Source organism: Enoplosus armatus, chromosome 2 (assembly GCF_043641665.1).
Source record: "Enoplosus armatus isolate fEnoArm2 chromosome 2, fEnoArm2.hap1, whole genome shotgun sequence".
Lineage (NCBI taxonomy): Eukaryota > Metazoa > Chordata > Actinopteri > Centrarchiformes > Enoplosidae > Enoplosus > Enoplosus armatus.
This window is the reverse complement of record NC_092181.1, coordinates 1,251,521-1,273,220: the sequence shown is the minus strand read 5'-3', so window position 1 is coordinate 1,273,220 and position 21,700 is coordinate 1,251,521. Positions and strand designations below refer to the sequence as shown.

General features: G+C 43.2%; 1 protein-coding gene across 3 annotated transcripts in view; it reads left to right on the top strand.

Annotated features, from left to right (window-relative positions):
• add3a (adducin 3 (gamma) a) overlaps positions 1 to 17,332 on the top strand; it is a 35,267-nt gene extending 17,935 nt beyond the window's left edge. Inside the window, exons 6-16 of one of the 3 annotated variants that reach the window (XM_070913261.1) lie at positions 4,453 to 4,602; positions 4,914 to 5,057; positions 5,649 to 5,747; positions 6,935 to 7,111; positions 8,678 to 8,935; positions 9,698 to 9,802; positions 9,905 to 9,991; positions 10,717 to 10,740; positions 11,580 to 11,703; positions 14,709 to 14,801; positions 16,964 to 17,332. In XM_070913261.1, the coding sequence (XP_070769362.1) occupies positions 4,453 to 4,602; positions 4,914 to 5,057; positions 5,649 to 5,747; positions 6,935 to 7,111; positions 8,678 to 8,935; positions 9,698 to 9,802; positions 9,905 to 9,991; positions 10,717 to 10,740; positions 11,580 to 11,703; positions 14,709 to 14,801; positions 16,964 to 17,214 (1,512 nt within the window). In that variant the 3' untranslated portion in view covers positions 17,215 to 17,332. The remainder of the gene's footprint in view (positions 1 to 4,452; positions 4,603 to 4,913; positions 5,058 to 5,648; positions 5,748 to 6,934; positions 7,112 to 8,677; positions 8,936 to 9,697; positions 9,803 to 9,904; positions 9,992 to 10,716; positions 10,741 to 11,579; positions 11,704 to 14,708; positions 14,802 to 16,963) is intronic. The other 2 variants (XM_070913253.1, XM_070913270.1) reach the window with 2 other exon arrangements.
• Positions 17,333 to 21,700: the final 4,368 nt, after the last annotated feature.

Here is a 21,700-nt window from a genome sequence, read left to right as displayed (position 1 = left end):
TCTCTCTCTCTCTCTCTCCCCCTCTCTCTCTCTCTCTCCCTCTCCCTCTCCCCCCTCTCTCTCTCTCTCTCTCTCTCTCTCTCCCTCCCCCCTCTCTCTCTCTCTCTCTCTCTCTCTCTCTCTCTCTCCCCCTCCCTCCCTCCCTCCCTCCCCCTCTCTCTCTCGCCCTCTCTCTCTCTCTCTCTCCCCCCTCCCTCCCTCCCTCCCTCCCCCTCTCTCTCTCGCCCTCTCTCTCTCTCCCTCTCTCTCTCCCTCTCTCTCTCTCTCCCCTCCCCTCCCCCCCTCTCTCCCTCTCTCTCTCTCTCTCTCTCTTTCTCTCTCTCTCCCTCTCTCTCTCTCTCTCCCTCCCTCTCTCTCCCCCCTCTCTCTCTCCCCCCTCTCTCGCTCTCTCTCTCTTCCCCCCCCCCCCCCCCCCCCTCTCTCTCTCTCTCCCCCCTCTCTCTCTCTCTCTTTCCCTCCCCCCCCCCCCCTCTCTCTCTCTCCCTCCCCCTCTCTCGCTCTCTCTCTGTACTTGTGTTGATCATGTTTTGTGTCACGGGCTGTGCTCGTATTGACACGAGTTCGTCCAAAGTGTCCCTTCTCTCTGTCGGCTGTTTTCCTGAAACAAGCAAATAGCGATTCAGGTTTGTTTGCCCGTCTAGTTTCGGTTCAAAGAGTGCACATGTCGTCACAGTGCTGGCATGCCGTGTCAATAGACGTGCAGTAACATTTGTAATAATCTGTTAGCGGCCCTGTTTCCTCCTGCCTTACATTTCAACTCCCTCTAATTCAGTTTCTATTTCCATCTGTTTGTCTCTGTTTTCCTCTTTCTCTTGCTCCACTTTCTCCCGCTGGTTTCCATCCAAGTGTTTATTTCTGCTTATTCCAATGTATCAAGTTGAAAAAGCTGAAAAGACAACATTTAATTGGGATTTCTCAGTGTTAAAAACAAGATACAACACCCTGATTTGTGGAATTAATAAAATAATTTATGCCATAGATTGTTTTGTAGACACACTGAATAACCTGAATAAAATAATGGTTAATGCTTGGCATGATCGACCATTCTGATGTACAAAAAACACTTTAACATTTATATTTCCCTGAAAAATACTGTATTTGTCAACCACAACTTGTGAAATATGTAAAACTTTCAGTTGTTGTCGTATTTAAAACACCAGTTTGAAGGCCATTTGTACATTATAGAATATAATAATATCAACTTGTCCAGTAGTTGTAAATTCTTGGGAGGCTTTTCATGTTTCTGGTGGATGCGGTTTCTCTCTCCTCTGTTCTCTCTGCTTTGTCGTACTGCTCTCCTACTTTATCTTTAACACCTGTGCAAACATACACACACACCTGTGTAATGTGGCTGGATGAAGGAGCCATAATGCTGACAGGCAGATTTCACTGTTCGACCTGCCGGGGTGGCTGGCAGGCAGAGATATGCTCTGATACTCAGCTGAAGTTTAGTTCCAGCTGGTAACCTGCTTTCTGCTGCTACCTGATAGCAAAGAGAGCGAAGAGTGAATTTACCAGCATTTTTAAGGTCATTGAGACACATTTATTCTTTACTCATCTCCAAGTCTGTTTTTAATTTCACATTTTTTGTGCTGCTAGTTTCTGTCGAGCACAGAATATGAAATCAGATGATCAATAAAGCTACTTTTACAGGAAGATTTGTGCTTTAGTTACTTGGGAATACAATGCAAAAGTTCACATAGTTAAAATGTATATTGATAAAAAATAAAGTGCAGAAAACATGAAATCTGTCAAATAGAAGACACAACCTAAAATGTATGTATGTAATATATATCTTTCTCTGTTCGCTCTTTCTTCTTCTTCTTCTTCTTCTTCTCTCAGCCTGTTTTGACCCGGTGATCTCTATAGTTACATGGTTGAGTTCAAGCGTCCAGGGAGGCAAACAGATTGATTAAGAGGAAGTCACCCAGAATAAAGAGTGTGAGAGGTCGTGTCGGGGTCTGCTGGGTGGAGGCCGTGGCGTCAGAGAAAGGCTGATGTTTAGTCTCCCTCTCAATCTCTCTGTTTGAGATGAAGACGGGGTCACATGAGTTCGTAGACAAATTCAATCTCAGTGTTTTTGGTTCTCGGTAACATTCATCTTTTGGTTTAGTTTGACACCAGTGCAATGATAGAGATCGACTTTGCATCAGAGGGTCGGGAGGTTAAAGTCAACTGGAATTATCTTTGAAGATTTCATGTTCAAGTTCCAGCTGCCCACACTTCCTCCTCAGGCCCCACTCTCCTCTACAGACTTCTTATCATCTACTTTCCATCCAGCCCAGTCACATTTCTTTGGCATCTTTTATAATTAGAAGTGCTATGGTAGAGGGGCCTCTCAGCAGTAGGGCGGGTTTGACGGACAGGCTGCTGCAGAGTGAGGGAGCCATATTTTGAAGGACGTGACAGGGTGAACTGTTACTGTACCGGACATGTGATGTAGCCCAATCGATGTTCGATCGTCCGACAGCTGGCTGTGGCTGTGGGGGTGTGCAGAGACAAAAATGGCGGTAGTTAGTTACGCTCGGCTAGTGCCATTCACTTTCCTCTGCTGGGTGAAAGATCAATAGACAGTCATCCATCCAAACATCCATCTGGCTGTTGAAAGGCAGAGCACCACTCAGGACTTGTCTCAGGATGTTCAGCGTGAGTTGACTCCAAGATCACCAGCAAGCCGTGGACTCCACCCTGGGGTCTTAATCAATCCATATCTTTCTGTATTCCTGTCAGTACAACACCTGAGGCTTCGTTCTAATATGGATGTTCTAATAAAGCCAAAGTCACGAATCCATTAGTTTTTGATGTTAATATAAACATGCAAGACGTGCAAAAACACAAAAGAAAGCCAACAAAAAGTCATGTTTTTAATCAGTTAATAAGTTAAAAAGAACCTGAAGCATTTTATCTCTTTGGTACCTTATAACCTTTGATACTTTTAATACTCTCTGAAACTGGTTCAGTATGCAGCGCTAATTCTACAGTTGTGAAACAATAATAATGTCACACAATGTATCACCACTGCCACTCAGGTCACACTGAAGTTTTGAATTTGAATTAGAGGGTGAAACCATGAAGTAACCATGGCATTTTAATATTGTTTTATTTTCAATTTTCTGCATTTCAAATAATGTTTTCCTAACCACACCCAAAGTAAAAAGGTAGTACTCAACCTTGTGATGTTTAAAGGTATGAAGCAGCTGCTTTTTTAGTGATAAGTCTCAGATAAAGTGGTGATTCGGAGAAAGGAGCCTGCATGTCTTAAAAGACTTCACAGAAATGCCTTTTCTGCTTATTTGACCAGGGATGTATAGTTTTGATGCACCATTTATTTCTAATTCAGGTTTCTGTTGCACTAGTTTTGTGGTAAGGAGGCTGATGAGAGTATTGTGGTGCATACATTCATTTCCTGAATGTCACTGCAGCACCCCTTCCCTGTCACATCCTCTGCTGAACAAGTTATTCCTCCAAGGAAGGAGCAAAGTGCAGCTGAAGTGAAGCACATGAGCAAAAAACGAGACCCTGTACACATTCAGCCGGCTCCAGCTGAACTGAATGTATTTCATCAGCCTCGGGCTGGATGATGGATTCCTGTTGTGATAACACACACTTGGACTTTGTGTTGTGAAAGAGAAATGTGAGCTTGTAGGTTCTGGTTTGTATCACAGAACAACATGCGGTTTTGTACAAGGTCTGCAGGCAAGGCTGTGTTTCCTGTTTGCTATTAGGTTTTTACGGTGCGGAATGACATCTGCAGTCGGTTTTGTCGTTGCTCTTCCTTCAGGTTTTGTACCTCAGTCTCTTTGTCCAGTTATCTGTCTTTCTTCCCTCCAGGTCTCCACCTCTATCTTTCCCTCCATCGCTCTTCTCTCCCGTCCTGTAATCTAATAACTGGCTGGTAATGAAGTTGTCACAGTAAAGGACGTCATGTGCGCTCCCTGACTATATTATGTTTCCTGGTAACGCTTCAATTCATTTCCTGGAGAAGAGCGGACAGAGAGGAGGAATCGTTGATAATGTGATTTGTTTTCACGCTCATTGATTCTGACTTGTGTTTATGTCTTCTTAGTTAATGTTGGCGGGTTGTCAGCTCTGTGTTTGTGTGTGAGGGGGTGGATCTGGTTGTGTGTCAGTCTCTGGATGAGCTTAAGTGCCTCGGCACATTTGATTACACTGATCTGGGCATGGTTAGTTTTACAGTATGTCTCCCTCTGCTCTCCTCCAGCCCTCATCATATTCTCTCCCCTCCCTTCTCAGGAGACCCGTTTAGACGATGCTGCTGTCAAGTTTTCAAAAAGCTTTGTTCAGCATGTGTTTGAGTGTCTTTGCGCCAGTTACGAAAAAGGAAAAGGTTCTGGGTAAAAACAGTCAGAGCTTTACATCCAGCAGCTCCACTTCCAGGCCAGAAATCCACGAAGCATCCACTGACTTTGTCTGTTCTCCTTGTTTCCCCAGGTGAAGGTCAACATCATCGGGGATGTGATCGAACAGGGCTCCACCAACCTGAGGATCGACCCCGCAGGTTTCAGCCCCCACGCTGCCATCTACTCCATGCGTCCAGACATCCGCTGCGTCATACATGTGCACACTCCTGCCATGGCTGCTGTAAGTCCACATCACACCTGAAGCTCTTTTTGCTGTGTGATCATCAGATGGGATTTTGAGTTGAGTTGTTTCAGGGAGGTTTAGAAAATTGAATGGCGTAATTATATCACACCTCAACAAAAAAGGAGTAATTATCTGTGAATAGACGCTGTTATGGAAAGTGTTTGTGTGTATGTGCACTCGACTCGTCATCTGAGAAGTATTCTTCACACACAGGCATCAGAGAGACATGACAGCTGCAGACTCAGATGAATGAAACAGCTGTAACACATCTGCCAAAGCTTCTTATCTCTCATATGTCCCTGCTTTAGGTGTCATCTATGAAGTGTGGCATCCTGCCCATTTCCCAGGAGGCATTGATTCTGGGCGATATCGCCTACTACAACTACCAGGGCAGCCTGGACGACCAGGAGGAGCGCAGAGAGCTGCAGAAGGCCCTGGGGCCGACGACGAAGGTAGGAAAACCAAGAAAACCAAGCACCGAGCAAGTTCTTCCAGCTGGGCAGTCCTCATCGTTCTTAAAGGAATACTTTGCTTATTAGAAAAGATAATGTGAAGATGTGAACATTTCAGAAAGGTTTTTTCACATGCTCAAGGAAGGGGTGTTTTTATTCCGTGTCCTTGCAGTCAAGAAAGAGAAATGAGCTAATTATCAGGGTGTGGTGTATTTTCGATAGGAAACAGTAGCAAGACAGTCAAACCAGCACATCCTGTTGAAATATCAGTGATGTTTGGGTCACCTTCTTCCTCCTCATCTCTGACACTGCACGTGCGTCCCCATGTGAGCGTCTTGCACTTGGCTTCTTTATCAGAGATCAACAGAATTTAAATTGGCAAAGATTCAGGGAATTCAAGGGAATTTCCACCGCCGGTCTGTTGCCAGGCCATCGTCATCGCGTGCTGCAACCCGTGTCGATGCATGGAATCAGAAATGTTGTGGTGGTTACTTGTCACATAATTGTACAGTCACAGCTTTGACAAGTTGGACAAATTGACCTCTGTTTGATCTGCTGCTCCCAATCACTGTTTCTGTCTCTGTGTTGCAGGTTTTGGTGCTGAGGAATCACGGTGTCGTTGCTCTCGGGGAAACCATTGAGGAGGCCTTTCACTACATCTACAATGCCCAGTATGCCTGTGAAATCCAGGTACACACACACACACCAACACACACACTAGCTAACTGCTGCTGTTTCGGACACCCAGCACATTCCAGCACCACTCAGCTTCTCCTGCTGCACTACCCTAACCCGACCAGCAGGGCGGCAGCTTTCCCCCTAAATATAATCTCTGCTTTTCCACATTTCCCCACTCTCACTAATTTAACAACACTCCATAAATCATAATCTTGTGGCAGATGTTGGCTAAACAATATCAGAGCCAGGCTATTAGGAGTTTGATGAAGGGAGGAACAAGTGGATGTGTTGTTGTTGATGTCGGGCCAAAGCAGCGTTTAGAGAAGAGGGTGTTGTTCTTCCTTTTACTTATTGTGTTGGTAAGAAAGCTGAAAGGAGGATGGCAGAGGGGATTTCAGGAGGTCTGGATCAGGCAGGAGATAATGAATGATTATTGATTCAGTATTCATTATAGGCTGATATTCAATTTCGTCGTATCGTAAAAATCTTAGCCAATGAGACGCTGACAAATTCTGTCATCTGTGCCTCAGGGGGTGCTTCTGCCATTGTTAGGGGACATGTGGTAAGATAGTGGAGTCGCTCAACTGATTTCATAATACAATTTGATAAAATAAATATATCCATATATTGAGTCGAAGGATAAACAGTTGGAAAAGTAAAAGTTTGAAATAGCAGTTATCTTGACTTGTGCTGTACAGAGGCAGAGCTATAAGAGTCGTCATGACGTGTATGTGTGCTTGAAGTCAGCGTTATGTGCGGGATTTCTCTGGTGTTTTGCTGCTGGATTCTCACGTGTCTTTGTGTTCACTTGTGCGGAGGATTTTAGAGATGCTGTCGTGTCCCTCGCTGAAACAGGCATACCAAATCTCCTGATTGACTCTCCCCGGTCAAGCAAAAGAAAATATTAATCCATCCTGCAAAGCCCAGCTTAATTTCTATAAATAAATCCCCCCAACCATGTCTGTTGTATGCCATGTACTGTATATCCCTTGGTGCTGTGGCAGCTTTAGATTGAGGGGTATCTCATTTTGGTTTTGGTTAGTAACGTCTTTCATCCTGCGTATTCCCTTTTTAGGTGGATGATCTAATGCCACAGACGTTTGCCAGAAGAAAGGCCTTTCTCTGTGTTTTGTGTTGCATAAGCCATCGGTCGTCAGTAGAGGCTCACACGCTCAAATGTCCTTACCTTGTGATTTTAGGTGAATGCCATCTCGTGTGCTGGCGGCGTGGACAACTTGATAGTGCTGGACCAGGAGAAGTACAAATCACGAGTGCACGCCGTGGCCACAGCGGCTGCTGTCAACATGGCCGGCCAGTACAAGTGGAAGGTTGGCGAGCTGGAGTTTGAGTCTCTGATGAGGATGCTGGATAACCTGGTGAGTCCACAGACGTCAGAGTGAGACGACTTGTACACACATCTGTTTATCATAATGCCTCAGGCTCATTAAATGACTACACATGATAACTTAACCTTCACTTTTAACTCCACTTCTGTGTGTTTTCTTTGTACAAATAAGCTCAGAGGCAAATATTAAAATGACATGGAGATAAGAGTACTCAGAGGATTTCTTTTCCTTTCTTGAATCTTAGCAGATTGTGGCCTTGTGAGAGGTCGTTTTTCTACTAAACCAGTCCTTTAAAGGCATACTGTGTGTCATTTTCATACATGTAAATGTCTTTGGCTTTTCTTTGACACAACCATTGCACCAGCATTTCATTGCTGTTTTGAACACCATGTCCGCCCTGGGAGAAATCCTCTGTGGTTTGTTTTATAGTACATTTCTGTTTCTTTGTAATAAGCAGAAGGGGGACTGGGTAGCTAGCTACAGTGTGCAGTGGTGGCCACCGTGGTTGAGCAGAATTAGAAAAAGAGCGCCCCCTACAGAGACCTAAACTGTATTAGCAGAAAATGCCCAGAACAGAAATAGTTTGAGGAAGGAGAGATTCATTTTAAATGACACAATTAGAAGTTTATGCTCTCTCTTCGTCTGCTCTCTCCCCTCTCAATCATTCAGCCTGTCGAGACTCCAAACAGCTCATCTCTGTGTCTCTCCTGGCATCACACCTCATAAACACAGCTTTTGTACCGGATAAGCTCTTGGTTTCGATATGAGACCCAGACACAGTGATGGCGGCGAAATGAAGGAGAAGAAAATAAAATAGCTACTCTCTCCATCCCCTGTAATAACCATTATACAAATGCAAAGAACTTCCCTATTTTAATGTGTAAAACAAATAGGGAATGTGAAGCAGGATGTTGCATGGCAGCCCAGCTGATTGTAACTGCATGAAAGAGGGGGATCGAGTCAAGTTGAAAGGTCAGCTTTGACCGTGGAACTGAGATGAATAGAAAAGGACAAAAAGGAAAAGAACGGAACTTCACTGTCGAGCCAAGTGTGGAAAAATGTCTGAGGAACAGTAGGATCAAGTGAGAGTTCAGCTGCAGAGAGTGTGAGAGAAAAAGAAAGATGAGGATAAAGAGGAGAGGGAGAGAGGCCAGGGGGGGTCAGACAGGAAATGGCTCTCTGACTCTGTCCTCTGTGCTGCCAGACACCCTGTTGTCACAACACTGTTCGACTCTTTCTTTTCCATTTGAGTAACTGTGAAACTGACAGCTCAACCAGCATTACAGGAAGGAAAAGCCGCTGAATAAATGCTCATTTCTGTTTTGCATTTGGTCCAATTCAATCTCTCCTGGTGTAAAAATGACTGAATTCAAAACATTCTCTGCATGTATGTATAATGATGTGACCTATGAGTGAAGACCATTTAATGGTCCTCATGGGGTGAACAGGGTGCCACAGCAGTAGAATGAGTGGAAGTCAAATGGAGGCTACATAGATATGAGGTTTTGCCTCCTGGTTGTTGCTCAATGCGAACCTAAACAAACCAAATTGTTTCAGATCAAAGAACTGTATGTGTGATCTTGTCTCCTGCTGCAGGGCTACAGGACAGGTCACGCCTACAGGCACCCCATCGTGCGAGACAAGCCGAGGCACAAGAGTGACGTGGAGATCCCCGCCACAGTGACGGCATTCATGTTCGAGGAGGACGGGGACAGTTGTGCCACGCGGCTGCCCTTCAAGTTCCTGCAGCAGCGGCAGCAGAGGGAGAAGACGCGCTGGCTCAACTCGCCCAACAGCTACACCAAGGTCAGCGTGGAGGGCGGAGAGGAGCGCTACAACAGCCGGACAACCACGGTGAGCAGAAAGTGTGTCGATGATCGCAAACAGGAGAAGATTTCACTTTTTATACTGTTTTCTAAATGCATGAAGCTGAATATGTATATCTTCCTGAAAATAGGAGACACAAAACACAAAACTCAAAACTCTAGGGTTTGAACAAAGTACGTATGTGTTCATGTTTGTGTTTGTGTTGTGAAACATGGACATGGAGTGACAAAGTGGACATTAGAGCCTGACCTGTCATTCACATAGTTTTGCAGTTGTATCCCAGTGTTTAAAACCTGATACTAGATCGCCATCTACAGGCTGAAGAGAGAACTATACTACAGTACTATGTGGTGTAGTTGCACTGGTTGATGTTATTTACCTTTGAGGCCTCGTGATTAATGAGGAATCAAATGATTTAGTTTTGCACTTCCACAAAGTGTGTTTCACAGGAGACACATCGAAAAAGAATGCAGACACAGAAATGTCCCGACTTAATCTCTAATGATAATAATTCCCATAATGCAACTCAGTAGAGTTTTTTTATCAGACCCTCCCTGACTGGTGGATGCACATTGCTTTCAAACTCCCCCCAGTTTGTGACCCACGCTTTTTGATTTTGGTTTTGACTGGTTTCGTTGTTTGCTTGTTTCCAGTTGTTTTTAAAAGTGCTAAATAAGTTACATACAATAGTCAGAGTACAGTTTTTACGGATTTTTACAGTGCGAGGTCATTATTACTTCGAGCCGACAGCTTTGATCTCACCTGCTTTCACCTGCCTTCCTTCCACAGTGGATGAAGGCGGAGGAGACGGGAACCCCGATCCGGATTGAGGACCCCAATCAGTTTGTCCCTCTCAACACAAACCCCAGTGAGGTGCTGGAGAAGAGGAACAAAGTGAGTCATATATTGTTTTGACCGTAGTTTTAAATCCTTCAAAGTCACTGTCAACACTTCCTGCTTCCTGATGACCTGATTGTGTGTTTTGTCCTGTTACAGATCAGAGAGCAGAACCGGTTTGATGTGATGACATCAGGGCCGCGCTCTCAACACCTTGCCGGCATACCTGTAGATGCACCTCGACGGGTGAGGATTTGCATCAAATCATCTGAAGTCTACAGCTGGCCAGTTACACAAATGAAAAACAAAAATACAACGTTTTTCACAGAAAAATACCTGAGTGAATGTAGATTGCTTTAAACTGTTCTCTGGCACCAAGGGCAGCTCAGGATATTCTTCTGTTAATAGAAAGTAATGACGATGATGAAAAACACATTAAATCAGATTTTCATGGAGAGTTTTCATTGAGTTTTTAAATTTCACAGCAGCAACATAAACAGTAGCTGCTTTTCAGTTGTGTTTTTTCTTTGCATTCAGAGTCAGAGGCATTTATGTTTCAGGATTTAAGCAAATGCTCCAAAAAAGGTCCAGTAGTGTCTCAGCCTCCCTGCTGCACTGAAGGAATAGCGACAACACAGCTTTCCCTAATTACTTGTTTATTGAGCAGGAACTCAAAGGTGTTCTCAGTTATTCTGGCTGATTAGACATCTGCTCGCAGCCCGCACAGTCATGAGAAGGGTTAGGGTTAGTGAAAGCAGCTGAGTCTGTGTCCCTTCAACAGTTCAGCAGACAGCTTAATGACACCTCTTGACCACTAGGGGGAGGCAAGCGAGCACATTTTGCAAAGACTAAATGAACCTCGAGTATGATGACAGTTGCACTTAGTTATCAAGAGACATGATTAAAAAGACAGTTATTAATACCAAGCATTTCCATGCTGATGGTTTTGTGGTTGGTGTCTTGTCTTGAAGGATCCGGTGCAGATAAAGGTTCTGGTAAATATGCACACGTGTTTGCTAATTGTTGCTGTTTGCGGTGGTGTTTTTTATTTGACTCTCTTGTTTTTCGTGGATTTGATTGACACCTTTTTGTCCCTTCAGAACAGGAAACATTGCATGTGTTCATCAGTGTTTTGAAATCGACACCTATTTTAAATGAATTTTCAATGAGTTTTATTTCTGCCCCAGAGAGCAACTTCCACTCGTTGAGATGTCGTGTTGGGGCATGATGGTTCATAGGACATATGTTTACACAGAAATCTAAGCAGACATGTTGTAAAAAGTGTGTGTTTTGTGTGCATGAGTGTGACATGTTTTGTGAGCATGACGGTGCTCCTGGTGTAATTTGCTTTTGCAGTGTTTATTTTCCACAGTCTGTTAAAAAGATGTTTGGGTTTGCAGACTAATTGGTTGAAAACGTCTGTGCAGAGTCGGTGGTTAGATGAGTTCTGTGTGATGTGGTCGACACTTTTATCTTTACGTGAGCGGCCTTAGTCCTGCCGTAATGAATGATTGTCCCTCTCAGACACAGTGGGTGTGTTTGCCTTTAGGACGTTTTCTTTTTTCGTTTGTGTGTTTAAATCTGTCTATGAGTGTGTGAGAAAAAGTGAGATCTGGTTTTTGTATCTGCATGCGGTTATGCTCTGATGCGTACATCAGTTTGTGTGTGTTTGTTTGTTTGTTTGTGCTTTGGTTTTTCATTTCAGAGTGTGTGCATGTGCCTCCTGACTGTTACTGTGTGTGTGTGTGTGTGTGTGTGTGTGTGTGTGTGTGTGTGTGTGTGTGTGTGTGTGTGTGCTCTCACATGCTCACCCCTCTCCCTGTCTCCTCCCCAGCCATACGTGCCCACAGAGGAGGAGCAGATGGCTCCCCTGCCTCCCAACCCCTTCAGTGAGCTGTCAGAGAAGGACATGGCGGAGTACCACAAGAACGTGGAGAGGAGGCAACTAGGCCTCAGCGGTACGACACACACACACACACACACACACACACACTTAAACAAACATGCAAATTCATACACACCAGTCCATGAATTCATTTATGTTCATAGGTGTGTGGACTTGATTCTGAACTCATTCACCACAAGACAAACACCACAAGAGCCCAGTCACACTGAGAGACATATGGACTGGACACACACACACACACACACACACACACACACACACAGTGACTTGTACTCAAAGCCAAAGACTTGTCCCTCTGTGTGAGCTGCAAACAATCCTACCAATCTGTGAAGGTTCATTTAACCACAAATGATTGAGCGGGTTTAAAACAATCAATCAATAATCAATCTGTAAGACACACAGGAAGAGATTAGTTTGAGTGAGCAAGATTTGTCACTAGATCACAGATATCGGAGTATATGTTGGCTGGACATGGCAGCAGAATATGTTTAATAAGTAGCATTTTTAAGGATTATTTTAACTTCAATTTCTCTTAAATTGAATATATTGTGTGTTACTGTTTAGAATTTACTGTTGTGTTATTTTTACTGTTACTGTCGTCTTTTAAAGTAAAATGTATTGTTCAACTGTAAAATATCCTGCTCACGACATGCAGTATCTTTATCACAACGCTTGAATAGCAAAATTAGACGTATCCATGTGGAAAACGTTTGTTTAAACATTGGCCGATATACCATTGTCTGAGTTCTGTTATTCCCAGATATCAGTATGGGCCTCAACAAATTCAGTACAAGTTCAGCTCTAGTTTGTATCCCTGACAGGCACTGAGGGTGAAATCTGTTGGATTTGACCTAGAAGTCAAGTCTCAATCTAGTAGATTCCTCTTTCTAATAGAGTCTGGCTACTTCCTGGTGTGAAGAACAAGATGTGCCAGATGTGGGCATGTCTTGCTGAAGCCTGTTAAAGTTGTTAACAAGCACCATCTGACATTTTTCAGTGCTCAGAATCGGCTAAAACAGCTGGAGCAGATTTCAAACTGAGCTCGAACCAAATCAGGATTTCTTTAAACTTGTAAATCTGTCCCTCCTCCTCCTCCTCAAATGTTGACTTTCAGATTGATTACTGTACATCTTCAGTTTGTTCTGTGCTCTCTCAGCAGTCTTGTTGTTAATACACATCCATATAATCCTGTTTCTGTCCCTATTCTAACACACTGCCTGGGGTTGCACATACAAACATATATCTTTTAACGTGAGGGCTTGTCCCCCCGGGGCTCCGCTGCTGCCTTCGTCTGTGTTAACCTTGTGTCTGCACGTACACACCAACACACACACTCACACACAGGATAGTCAGTGCTAATCATATTAGCCCTCTGTCTCACTGCCTTTCAAAGAGGCAGGGGAAAAATCAATAGTGAACAGATAATGAAGGGGGGGTTGTCCACTAGTCCCCGTTCTGCCCGGGCTCCTGCCACGCTGGACCAGATTAAAGTGTGTGTTTGTGTACGTGTGTGTACATCAGCATGCACATGTGTTCATACATGTTTATAGGATCATACAAATGCTCTTATGTGCATATGAAACATGGTGCAAGTGTGTGTGTGTGTGTGTTTATGAGGGACCGGTATGACTAAGATGGCAGACCGAACAGACAGCAGGTCTTCACACCCGCCACATGAGTGGAGCCCGTTGCTATGACACTGTTGCCCCCACAGCCCCATGAATCCCCGGTGGCCAATCTGGATGCAAGCTGGAGACCGTCTGTAATGGCCTGATATAGGCCTGGGCTTCACACACACACACACACACACACACACACACACTTATAGGTTTACCATGTGATCAGTTGTGTCCAGTCCAGTCTGTATATTCATTTTGTAAACTTGTGAGGCTGACCTCCTGTACATGGTGTGTAAGGTGCACTTTGAACAACAAGACGAGGCTTATGCAGCTTGTTCTATATTTAAAAATACAAAGTTATATCGTTCATGTACATGAAACATCTGATAAGCTCATACGGAACACAGACCAGGTTGTGCAGCTATCTTCTATACGCTGTGCATGACTGAGTTGTGAACGACAGGCAACTGAATGTGCTCATGAATGTGTTAAAGTGATGTGGGTTATGTCATTCATTCACACTAATCAGTGTTTCTGACTAATGAAGCTACTAATGCTGAGCTGGACTGTAACATTTACTGTACTTATAAAAGTTGTTTTGATAAAAGCTGTTCAAGACGGGTTTTTATCACGTTAGAGATACAAAAGGCCGAGTGCTCAATTTGTTTTTCAGACATTAAGAGCCAGGAACCGTAAGGAGCTTGTGGAGAAAAAAACTGATGAGCTGATGGGAAATTAAGTAAATGAAAAAAACTCTAAGGTCTCTTAAGTAGAGTAAGGATATAAAGGGCATCAAAAGTCATTATTTTTGGGCATTATTATGGTTTAAATTGCTTTCTGACCTTTCTGACCTCATGAAGTCTACATCAGGTAAAGATAACATCAGGGTGATGTGGTGGAGTTAACTGTGTTTCAGTGTTACGTTACATCACACAAAAAACTTAGTAGTTTGAAGTAGTTTCTTTGTGCTAATGATGCCCAGCCTTAGCTTGTAATATAGTTTATCTCCTTCCTTTATGTAAAAGTGCATCCCTGATGTATTTGAAGAAGAGAGCTACTAAATGACCTTATTTCTAGCATGTTATGTGTTAGCATGTTGCACGAGGATTCACAACAACATGTCACAGTGCGCTCAGCCACCAGGAGACAACAGATAGCAGTGATGGTGCTCTGAGAGCCCGACGATCAACAGACAAGGATTCTGGAGATTTTGTGTAAAAGCAGCTGTGCATGGCCTGATTCTAACATGTGTGTGTTACCACTAATCTCTCGACCCCCCCCCCCCCCCCCCGACCCTTCATCCCAAATCCCTCCATCCCCCCAACCTCTCATCCCACTCACCCCTGCTGTCGTCCCACTACTTCAATCCTCTACACCACCCTGCAATCCTCTCATCCACCCCTCACCCGCCTCGACCCCCTCCCCACCCTCCCTGCAGATGGAGAGCACGATCTAACCTCCGACGACGGCTCCACTCTCTCTCAGTCTCTGTCCCTCACCCAGTCCCCGCAAAGCACTCCAGCTAAAGAAGGTATCGCTCACTCAGAGCCAGAGAGAGAGACTGTTTCAGCCTTGCTGTGTGTCTTTAAGATAAGATGTGTGTTTGAGTGTGTGTGCATGAGAGTGCACATTAAAATGAAATGGACTAAGAGCTCAGTATGCAGCGCCTTAACTACTGATCTGTGCTATAACTTTGTACTGCACTAATGATTTTTTCACCCGTTTAAATCAATTGCTGCTTCCTGCTGTTGGTTATGAAAACGCATCCTTACCTGCCAGAAGAGATGAAGCAATAAAAGCACTTTTACATTACTGCTGACAGTTTTTCAAAGCATACATTTATATTTTATACAGTTACGGATTCACACGGATTCCGTTCATGTCAGTATAATACAAGAATCAAGTTGTAAGGACTATGATAGGTAATCCATCACAGGAGCAATTTTGGTACCTTGCTTGAACTGCTTTTAAATGCACTCATTGATGGTGCATTCAGGAACATCTAGGATTTCAGAAGTGGCTGCCAAACCCAAACCTTTTTAATACAAATAATTTGCTTTCTTGCAGAGAGTCCTGGCAGGAAAGCAAAGAAAAGTTTTCAACTTTTTTGCTAGCTAACTCTAAATTTTGAGTATTAGAGCGTCCTTATATGCACCACTCACTACAATAGTCAAAACGAGATGCCTTTAGTGTAAAACATCACAGACCTGCCGGCTTGTTCACACGAACATGCTGTAGTGTCGCGTCACGTGATTTCTGGGTATTGAATTGTTGCCTCTTGCTGCCACTTGGATCTACAGTCTTGTATCTGTTAACACAGAAATCTTGCGTCTGACATTTGAAGCCAGTTGATGTTCCTCCAAGAGAGACAAAGATCACAGCGGCCGCTTTACAGGTTGTAAATAATTACACTATGGGATTGACTTCCTGTCAGCTTCCCTCCAGCACAAACAGGCAAAACCACACAATGAGTAACAATTAACCCGCGACAGCACATCAGCTCGGGGGACTCATATTTTCTGACTCCACCGCGGTCCCCCAAGGTCAGCCAGTTGTTGTGCTGAAACCAGGTCAATTGTTGTGCGTGCTGCTTTTTAAAGTCGTATTCATGTGTATTTTTTGTTTTGTGCTAAGATGAAAATAACCCAAGAAGTCGTCACTGTTTTCGTGTTCTAGCGTCGTAACATGATGCCGCTGCCCTGCATTCCCTAACCTGCCTTTGCAACCCAGAGACAGGGATGTGACACCAGCAGGCCTGTTACGTGAACAGTCATTAAGGGAGTGGGTGTAGTCTTCAAAGCCCCATTTGTTTTTTTAAGGTGAAAGCAGGACAGTCTCTCTGGGCTATCAGGTCACTTATAGAGTTTCACTGCAGGGATGTTATGAAATATGTAGAGCACGGGGACAGCGTGTCTCTTTGTGGGAAGCAGAGGTTCAGCGCACAGTTCAGGTGGTTATTAGTGTGTTTTGTACAGTAGGGACAGCAAAGCCTCACATTCACGACATGAGGAGAGTGAGACGTTCAGAGGGTGGACACAATAACACGAACGCCTGTAATATATCGTTGTCCGATACCGTCCCCCTGCCAAAAATACAACTTTGGAGAAGCTTTTACGTAGAGACAGGCAAAGAGAGGATTTCATGCAACTTTATAGCATATGTTTTTTTGGGGGGGGGTTGCCTCATTTTACCAGCTGTTTCTGTAATTTTACATTTTGCAACAGTTCATGTTGGCAAGCCCACGATGGACATGAGTCTGATGTATTCTATGGATTATACCACTTTATATATGTGTAAATACTGTAGATTTTGGGTTAAAAATTCGAAATATAAATCAGTTAATACTGTTGTTACCTGAGCAGAAAGATGATTTATCAGATAAGTAATTTCCGGTCACTTTTTTAAGACTACTACTCTGATTCCAGCCACTGATCAAATAAAAAAGAAATTCTGTAAAAAGCATTTTATTTCTTTTCTTTTGTTAGTTTCCCACATGATTTACTCTTCCACGCACGTAGCACTTTGCACTAATATTAGTCAATATAAAGCATAAGCCATATGGTTATTTATTAGTTGTGGGTCTTTTAATAGGATGTGTGTTGCAGAATGAAGTGAAGTAGCCTTCGTCTGTTTCTTGTTCCCTGTCCTCACCTAACCTTTGTCTCACTCCTCCTCCGTCCCTCCCTCCCTCAGAGAACCACACGGGCCTCATGAACGGCAAAGACAACCACGGCGACGTGGACGAGGAGTTGTCCAAGCGCGTCAGCCAGCTAACCACCAGCGTGGAGAGCGTGGAGATCACGGTGCGCTCCGGCGAGAAGATCGAGGAGGCACTGTCCCCCGAGAGCTCGCCCTCCAAGTCGCCCAACACCAAGAAGAAGAAGAAGTTCCGCACCCCGTCCTTCCTGAAGAAGAACAAGAAGAAAGAGAAGATGGAGGCCTGAGAGCAGACGGGCAGCTGGGGCGAGGCAGGCTGGAAGAGCGTCTGCTCAGAAGGAGAAAGAGGGGCGGCAGCCTCCTTTTCTGTTTAATCTCTGTGTTTTTATTTTGTCTCCGTTTGAAATGTCCTTTTATGTTCTTTTGTTTTTAATTTTATTTGAATTTTTTAACAAAAGGTTTTATGTGCAAAAGGCAGAAGAACGGATTACATTAAAAATGAATTGGTTTGTAACAAAAAAAAGACAAGAAGAGGGTGTTGTGTGTCTACACACCTGATCACCTGTGCAGTACTCTAACAGGGCTCCTTGGAAGCCGTAAAGTGTCATTTGAGGCCATTTAGATCCTGAATAACTGGCTCCTCCTGTGTTGTTTCCCAGGCTGACAACACAACTTGAAACCACCTTGCGTATTTCTTGATTCAAAATCCGATTTTATGAAATGGTTGGATTGCAACATGAGTCTTGTAAAACTGCACAGGTTGAAACTAAACCTTGTTTTTTTATTTTTCTGTCAAGACTCCCCCGGTCTTTAAAGGTTTCGTTTTTACATTCTGGTCACCCGACTCTGCGTAGGGAACTGAGAGGCCACATGAAAATTTGAAGTCACACTGGAAAACTGGTCTCAGAAAAACAGCCACAGGGTTTGTGTTGATGTATTTACTGTGAGAGAGGTTTTCTCTCTGCCTCGCTCTCTCACACTCTTCAAACTTCTTAAAGCGCAGGCTTCTGGTACAAACCCTCTCTTCAGCTGATTGTGGTTGGACTACGGATGAGTTAAAGGGTTGCTAGACTGGACGAGGTAGTGAGGATGAAGGCCCCCGGCCTATCACAACTAAGTTGACATTATCTCAAAGAGCCGCTGACTCACTCAGAATATTTATGTAGCATTTTCATATCTTGTCCTCTTCATCTCAATGTTTTTTTTTGCCAAACGAAATGGAAGAAACAATCTAATTTTAGTGAAGCGTCACTGTTTGTGTCTAGTCTGTCATCTCATGAAATTTGATCTTTTTTTATTCAACACGAATTTGGTATTAGTCAACTCTGTTTTTTACTCATTTCTAAGCTTTTACAGAGAATACAGATGTTACGCATGTTTTCTCTTTTTGCAAGAACTGACTTTATATGGCTGACTATGTTCTGTAGTGATGCCTGATTGCTCAAATTATATTCTAATCTTCAGAGTACACAAATTTACTATATAACACAGATATATGAAAACTGGATATGTTGGCTATAGATTTTTAACTATATATTTTTTATTTTATTGTGCTGCACTTTTCTTGTGGTATATAACACATTTTAGTTGCAGGTGGTTTCACCAGTGAAGGAGATTGTGAAGTATTTGGTAAAAGTTGTGCAAGTGGCAAGCAAGTCATGGTGTCGGAGAAAGGTCAGGACCCAGAAAGTGAGTCGAATGAAGGGAGAGAGCGAGTCGTCTTTCATTGGTGTCACACATGAGAAATGATCTCTACTTCTCAACTCAACAAAAGAAAAACATTTAAAAAAACAGGAAGCGTAGTGCTGAAATACTACGTCAAACCAACTGCAGTCCACAGCTGAAATGAGAACCATGGGGGTCGTGGAGTGTGTTTTTTGTTGGTGTGTTTGTGTGTGTTTTTAAAGCCATATTGTAAATTTTTTTTTTCCTCCACTATTTTTAACGATGAGACAAGGGTTGCGATTCTCGTCTGCCTGCTCGGCCGTCAAGGACCCTAACGAGACCTCTGTTAAACCACCCCAGTGACTGCATCGACACCCCTCAGGCTCCAAAAAACTCGACTTTATTTTTTTTCCCAGTAGCTACATTCACAGCAGCTACGCCTCCTCACCCTAATTTGCCATTTATTTCCTCCTGAGACTGGAACATTACAAGGCGGTCATATGGACATTTTATTTTTATTTGATCGCTCTGCGAGCCCGGTCGTCATTTCAGTTTCAGCCTCCCCTCATGTAATTTCTCTAGTAAACACGATCGTGCTGTAACTGTCACATGACCCACAGTTGAACTCTGCAAAGCCAAAGTGTGATGGGTTGCCACATATCCTCCCCCCGCAGTTTAACCAGATGTACCAATATCCCAGCTAGCAATGTGAAGTATTGGATTTGGAGGGAGGGAGGGTTTAGGGACACATCTTTAGCTGTGTTAAACGATAGCTTTTGGCTCTGGGCAAAGAGCCGAGGTCACACAACTGAAAGATGGAGAAGGGAGGTGTGAGTTTGGAAATGGAAGTGCATATGTGTGTGTGTAGTAGACAGAGGCAGGGGGTCAGGCAACCTGACACTAACGCACCATGTTTTTATCAGTCTTTTTCTTTCACACCATCTCTCCTCCTGGAAAGTTTTTCATCCTCCATTTGTATCGCAGTACGCTTTCTTTCTTTCTTTTTTTTCTTTTAGTTTGCAGAGAGCACTAGGCTTTTTTTTTATTAACCATTTTATGAGCATAAATTGCTCCCAGATGAACTGAATGTGCATTGCATCCTTTTTATTTTCTCCTCTTCTGATTCCGACTCTTTGCACCTTGCTTTACTAATGCCTCTCTATCCACCTTTTTTTTTCTGTTTTAAAAAAGAACGAGTTTTGCTTTGGCATGCCAGAATGAGCCAAGCTACTTTGTGACCTGTGAAAATCCTATATAAATGGTTATCTAATGGAGTTGCTTTTAGATGTATTGCTAATCAGTGTAAATTCACAAATAAAACTGTATTTTAAGAAACGGAAGCTCATTTTTCATGTTTGTGCATCACAATTCACGTCACTCCTCCAACAGCTTTTAAGTTCAACATAATCCATACGCACTCATTTTACTTTATGCCATTATCATGAATTGAGCAGTCATATGATGAAGTGTACATATTCAGCTTCACAAGTTTAATGCTGCATTTTTCATTATAATTTCACAGTATTGTAGAACAGAAGGACCTTTGCTGAGATACAGTACAGTGTTAAATGAGCAGGAAGAGAACAGTAGCTGGTGCCTTTTTTTATTTTTATTCTTGATTTTAAAAGTGAATATACTCTGTGTGTGTGTGTGTGTGTGTGTGTGTGTGTGTGTGTGTGTGTGTGTGTGAGAGAGTAGTTCAATCAGGATGTTATGGCACATTTATGACAATGATTGACTAAATGCAAGTGAAAATGTGACAATGATCATGACAGAGACAGGAAATGCGGAAGCACTGTCAAGTGGAGAGTGAGCACAATGGCATTTCCTTTGAAACACTGAGATATGCATTTCGCCATCAACATATGGCCACATTAAGAGGTGAGGGTACATATTACCAGAAATGTACCCTTCATCAATATGAGAGATATTTTGTTATTGACAAACGATAAACACTGTATGTCATTTTGTTTACCTGTAAACTCATCCTTTAAAGCAGTGGTTCCCAGCCTGACAGCCAGGACCTCCACAATGGGTTGCGAGATGATCACTGGTGTAGGTAATAAGAAAAAAACAACAAAATTCTGCTACACAAAATGTGTTTTATTTTGTTGGTGTTGGTTCTTTCTTGTGAAATACTGTATCGCTTTGACCTCTTTGGCTCTCTAAAAAACATTCAAATAAAACTATATATATATAAATATTATATTAACTTCTTCCTTGTCAAGCCTGGCACCTACATTACCCACAATGCAACTCAACTGCAGACAGTTCAGTTGGGTGTGTCATGCTAGTAGTGGCTAATGTAGCCTCGAGCAGAGCTGAGGAGTGGGCTACAGAGGTCTGGTAAGCTCACTTCTTTTTAACTCCACACACACATTTATACATTTTCAAACCCAACCGACGCTGACTTTTTTTCACATATTCAGTCGTACTCCACACATTTTTAATGAGTTCTCCTTTAAGGGTTCGAAAGCAAAAAAAGGCTGGGCACCGCTGCTTTAAACAAGGGTCATGTTGTTCTAGTTTTTGTATGAGTGGGTGTGACTTTTTGTTTGGCGTCCCTTTGATGTGTCTACAGATGCTCACTTTACCGCCAAAGAGTCTGCTTCACTTTCAGTATCCAAATCAACTGCCCTCCTCCCTGCCACAACACGGCTTGATACAACATGGCGTCTGTGCTGCACATGTGAGCGTGGACTGTCCAGTAGAGTATTCAGGCGACTGGGACTTTGTGTGCATATGAGCAGCCAATGTGCCTTGACTGCATTTATATCCTCAGATGCAAAACAAAATATGCAAAAACTTATATCATGTCTCTCTCCGGTCTCTCAGTTTCTGCCAATTGACTGAATATTGACATTTTGACATAGAACTAGCAGAATTTATTTTGTCCTACACACCCCCATACATGTCCGTGCCCTTTTTGAAATATAAACCATGCCCTTTCTCACCTTGGGTTATTTTCACTCTCTCAAAGATTTGCTGAGTTACTATCAGCCACTTGAACTCTACTGGGAAAAAACAATAAACTCAGCTTCCACCACTACTGTCCAAAATATGTTTTTTCAGGATACTTATACACCAGATAATTGAGTTTGACAATTT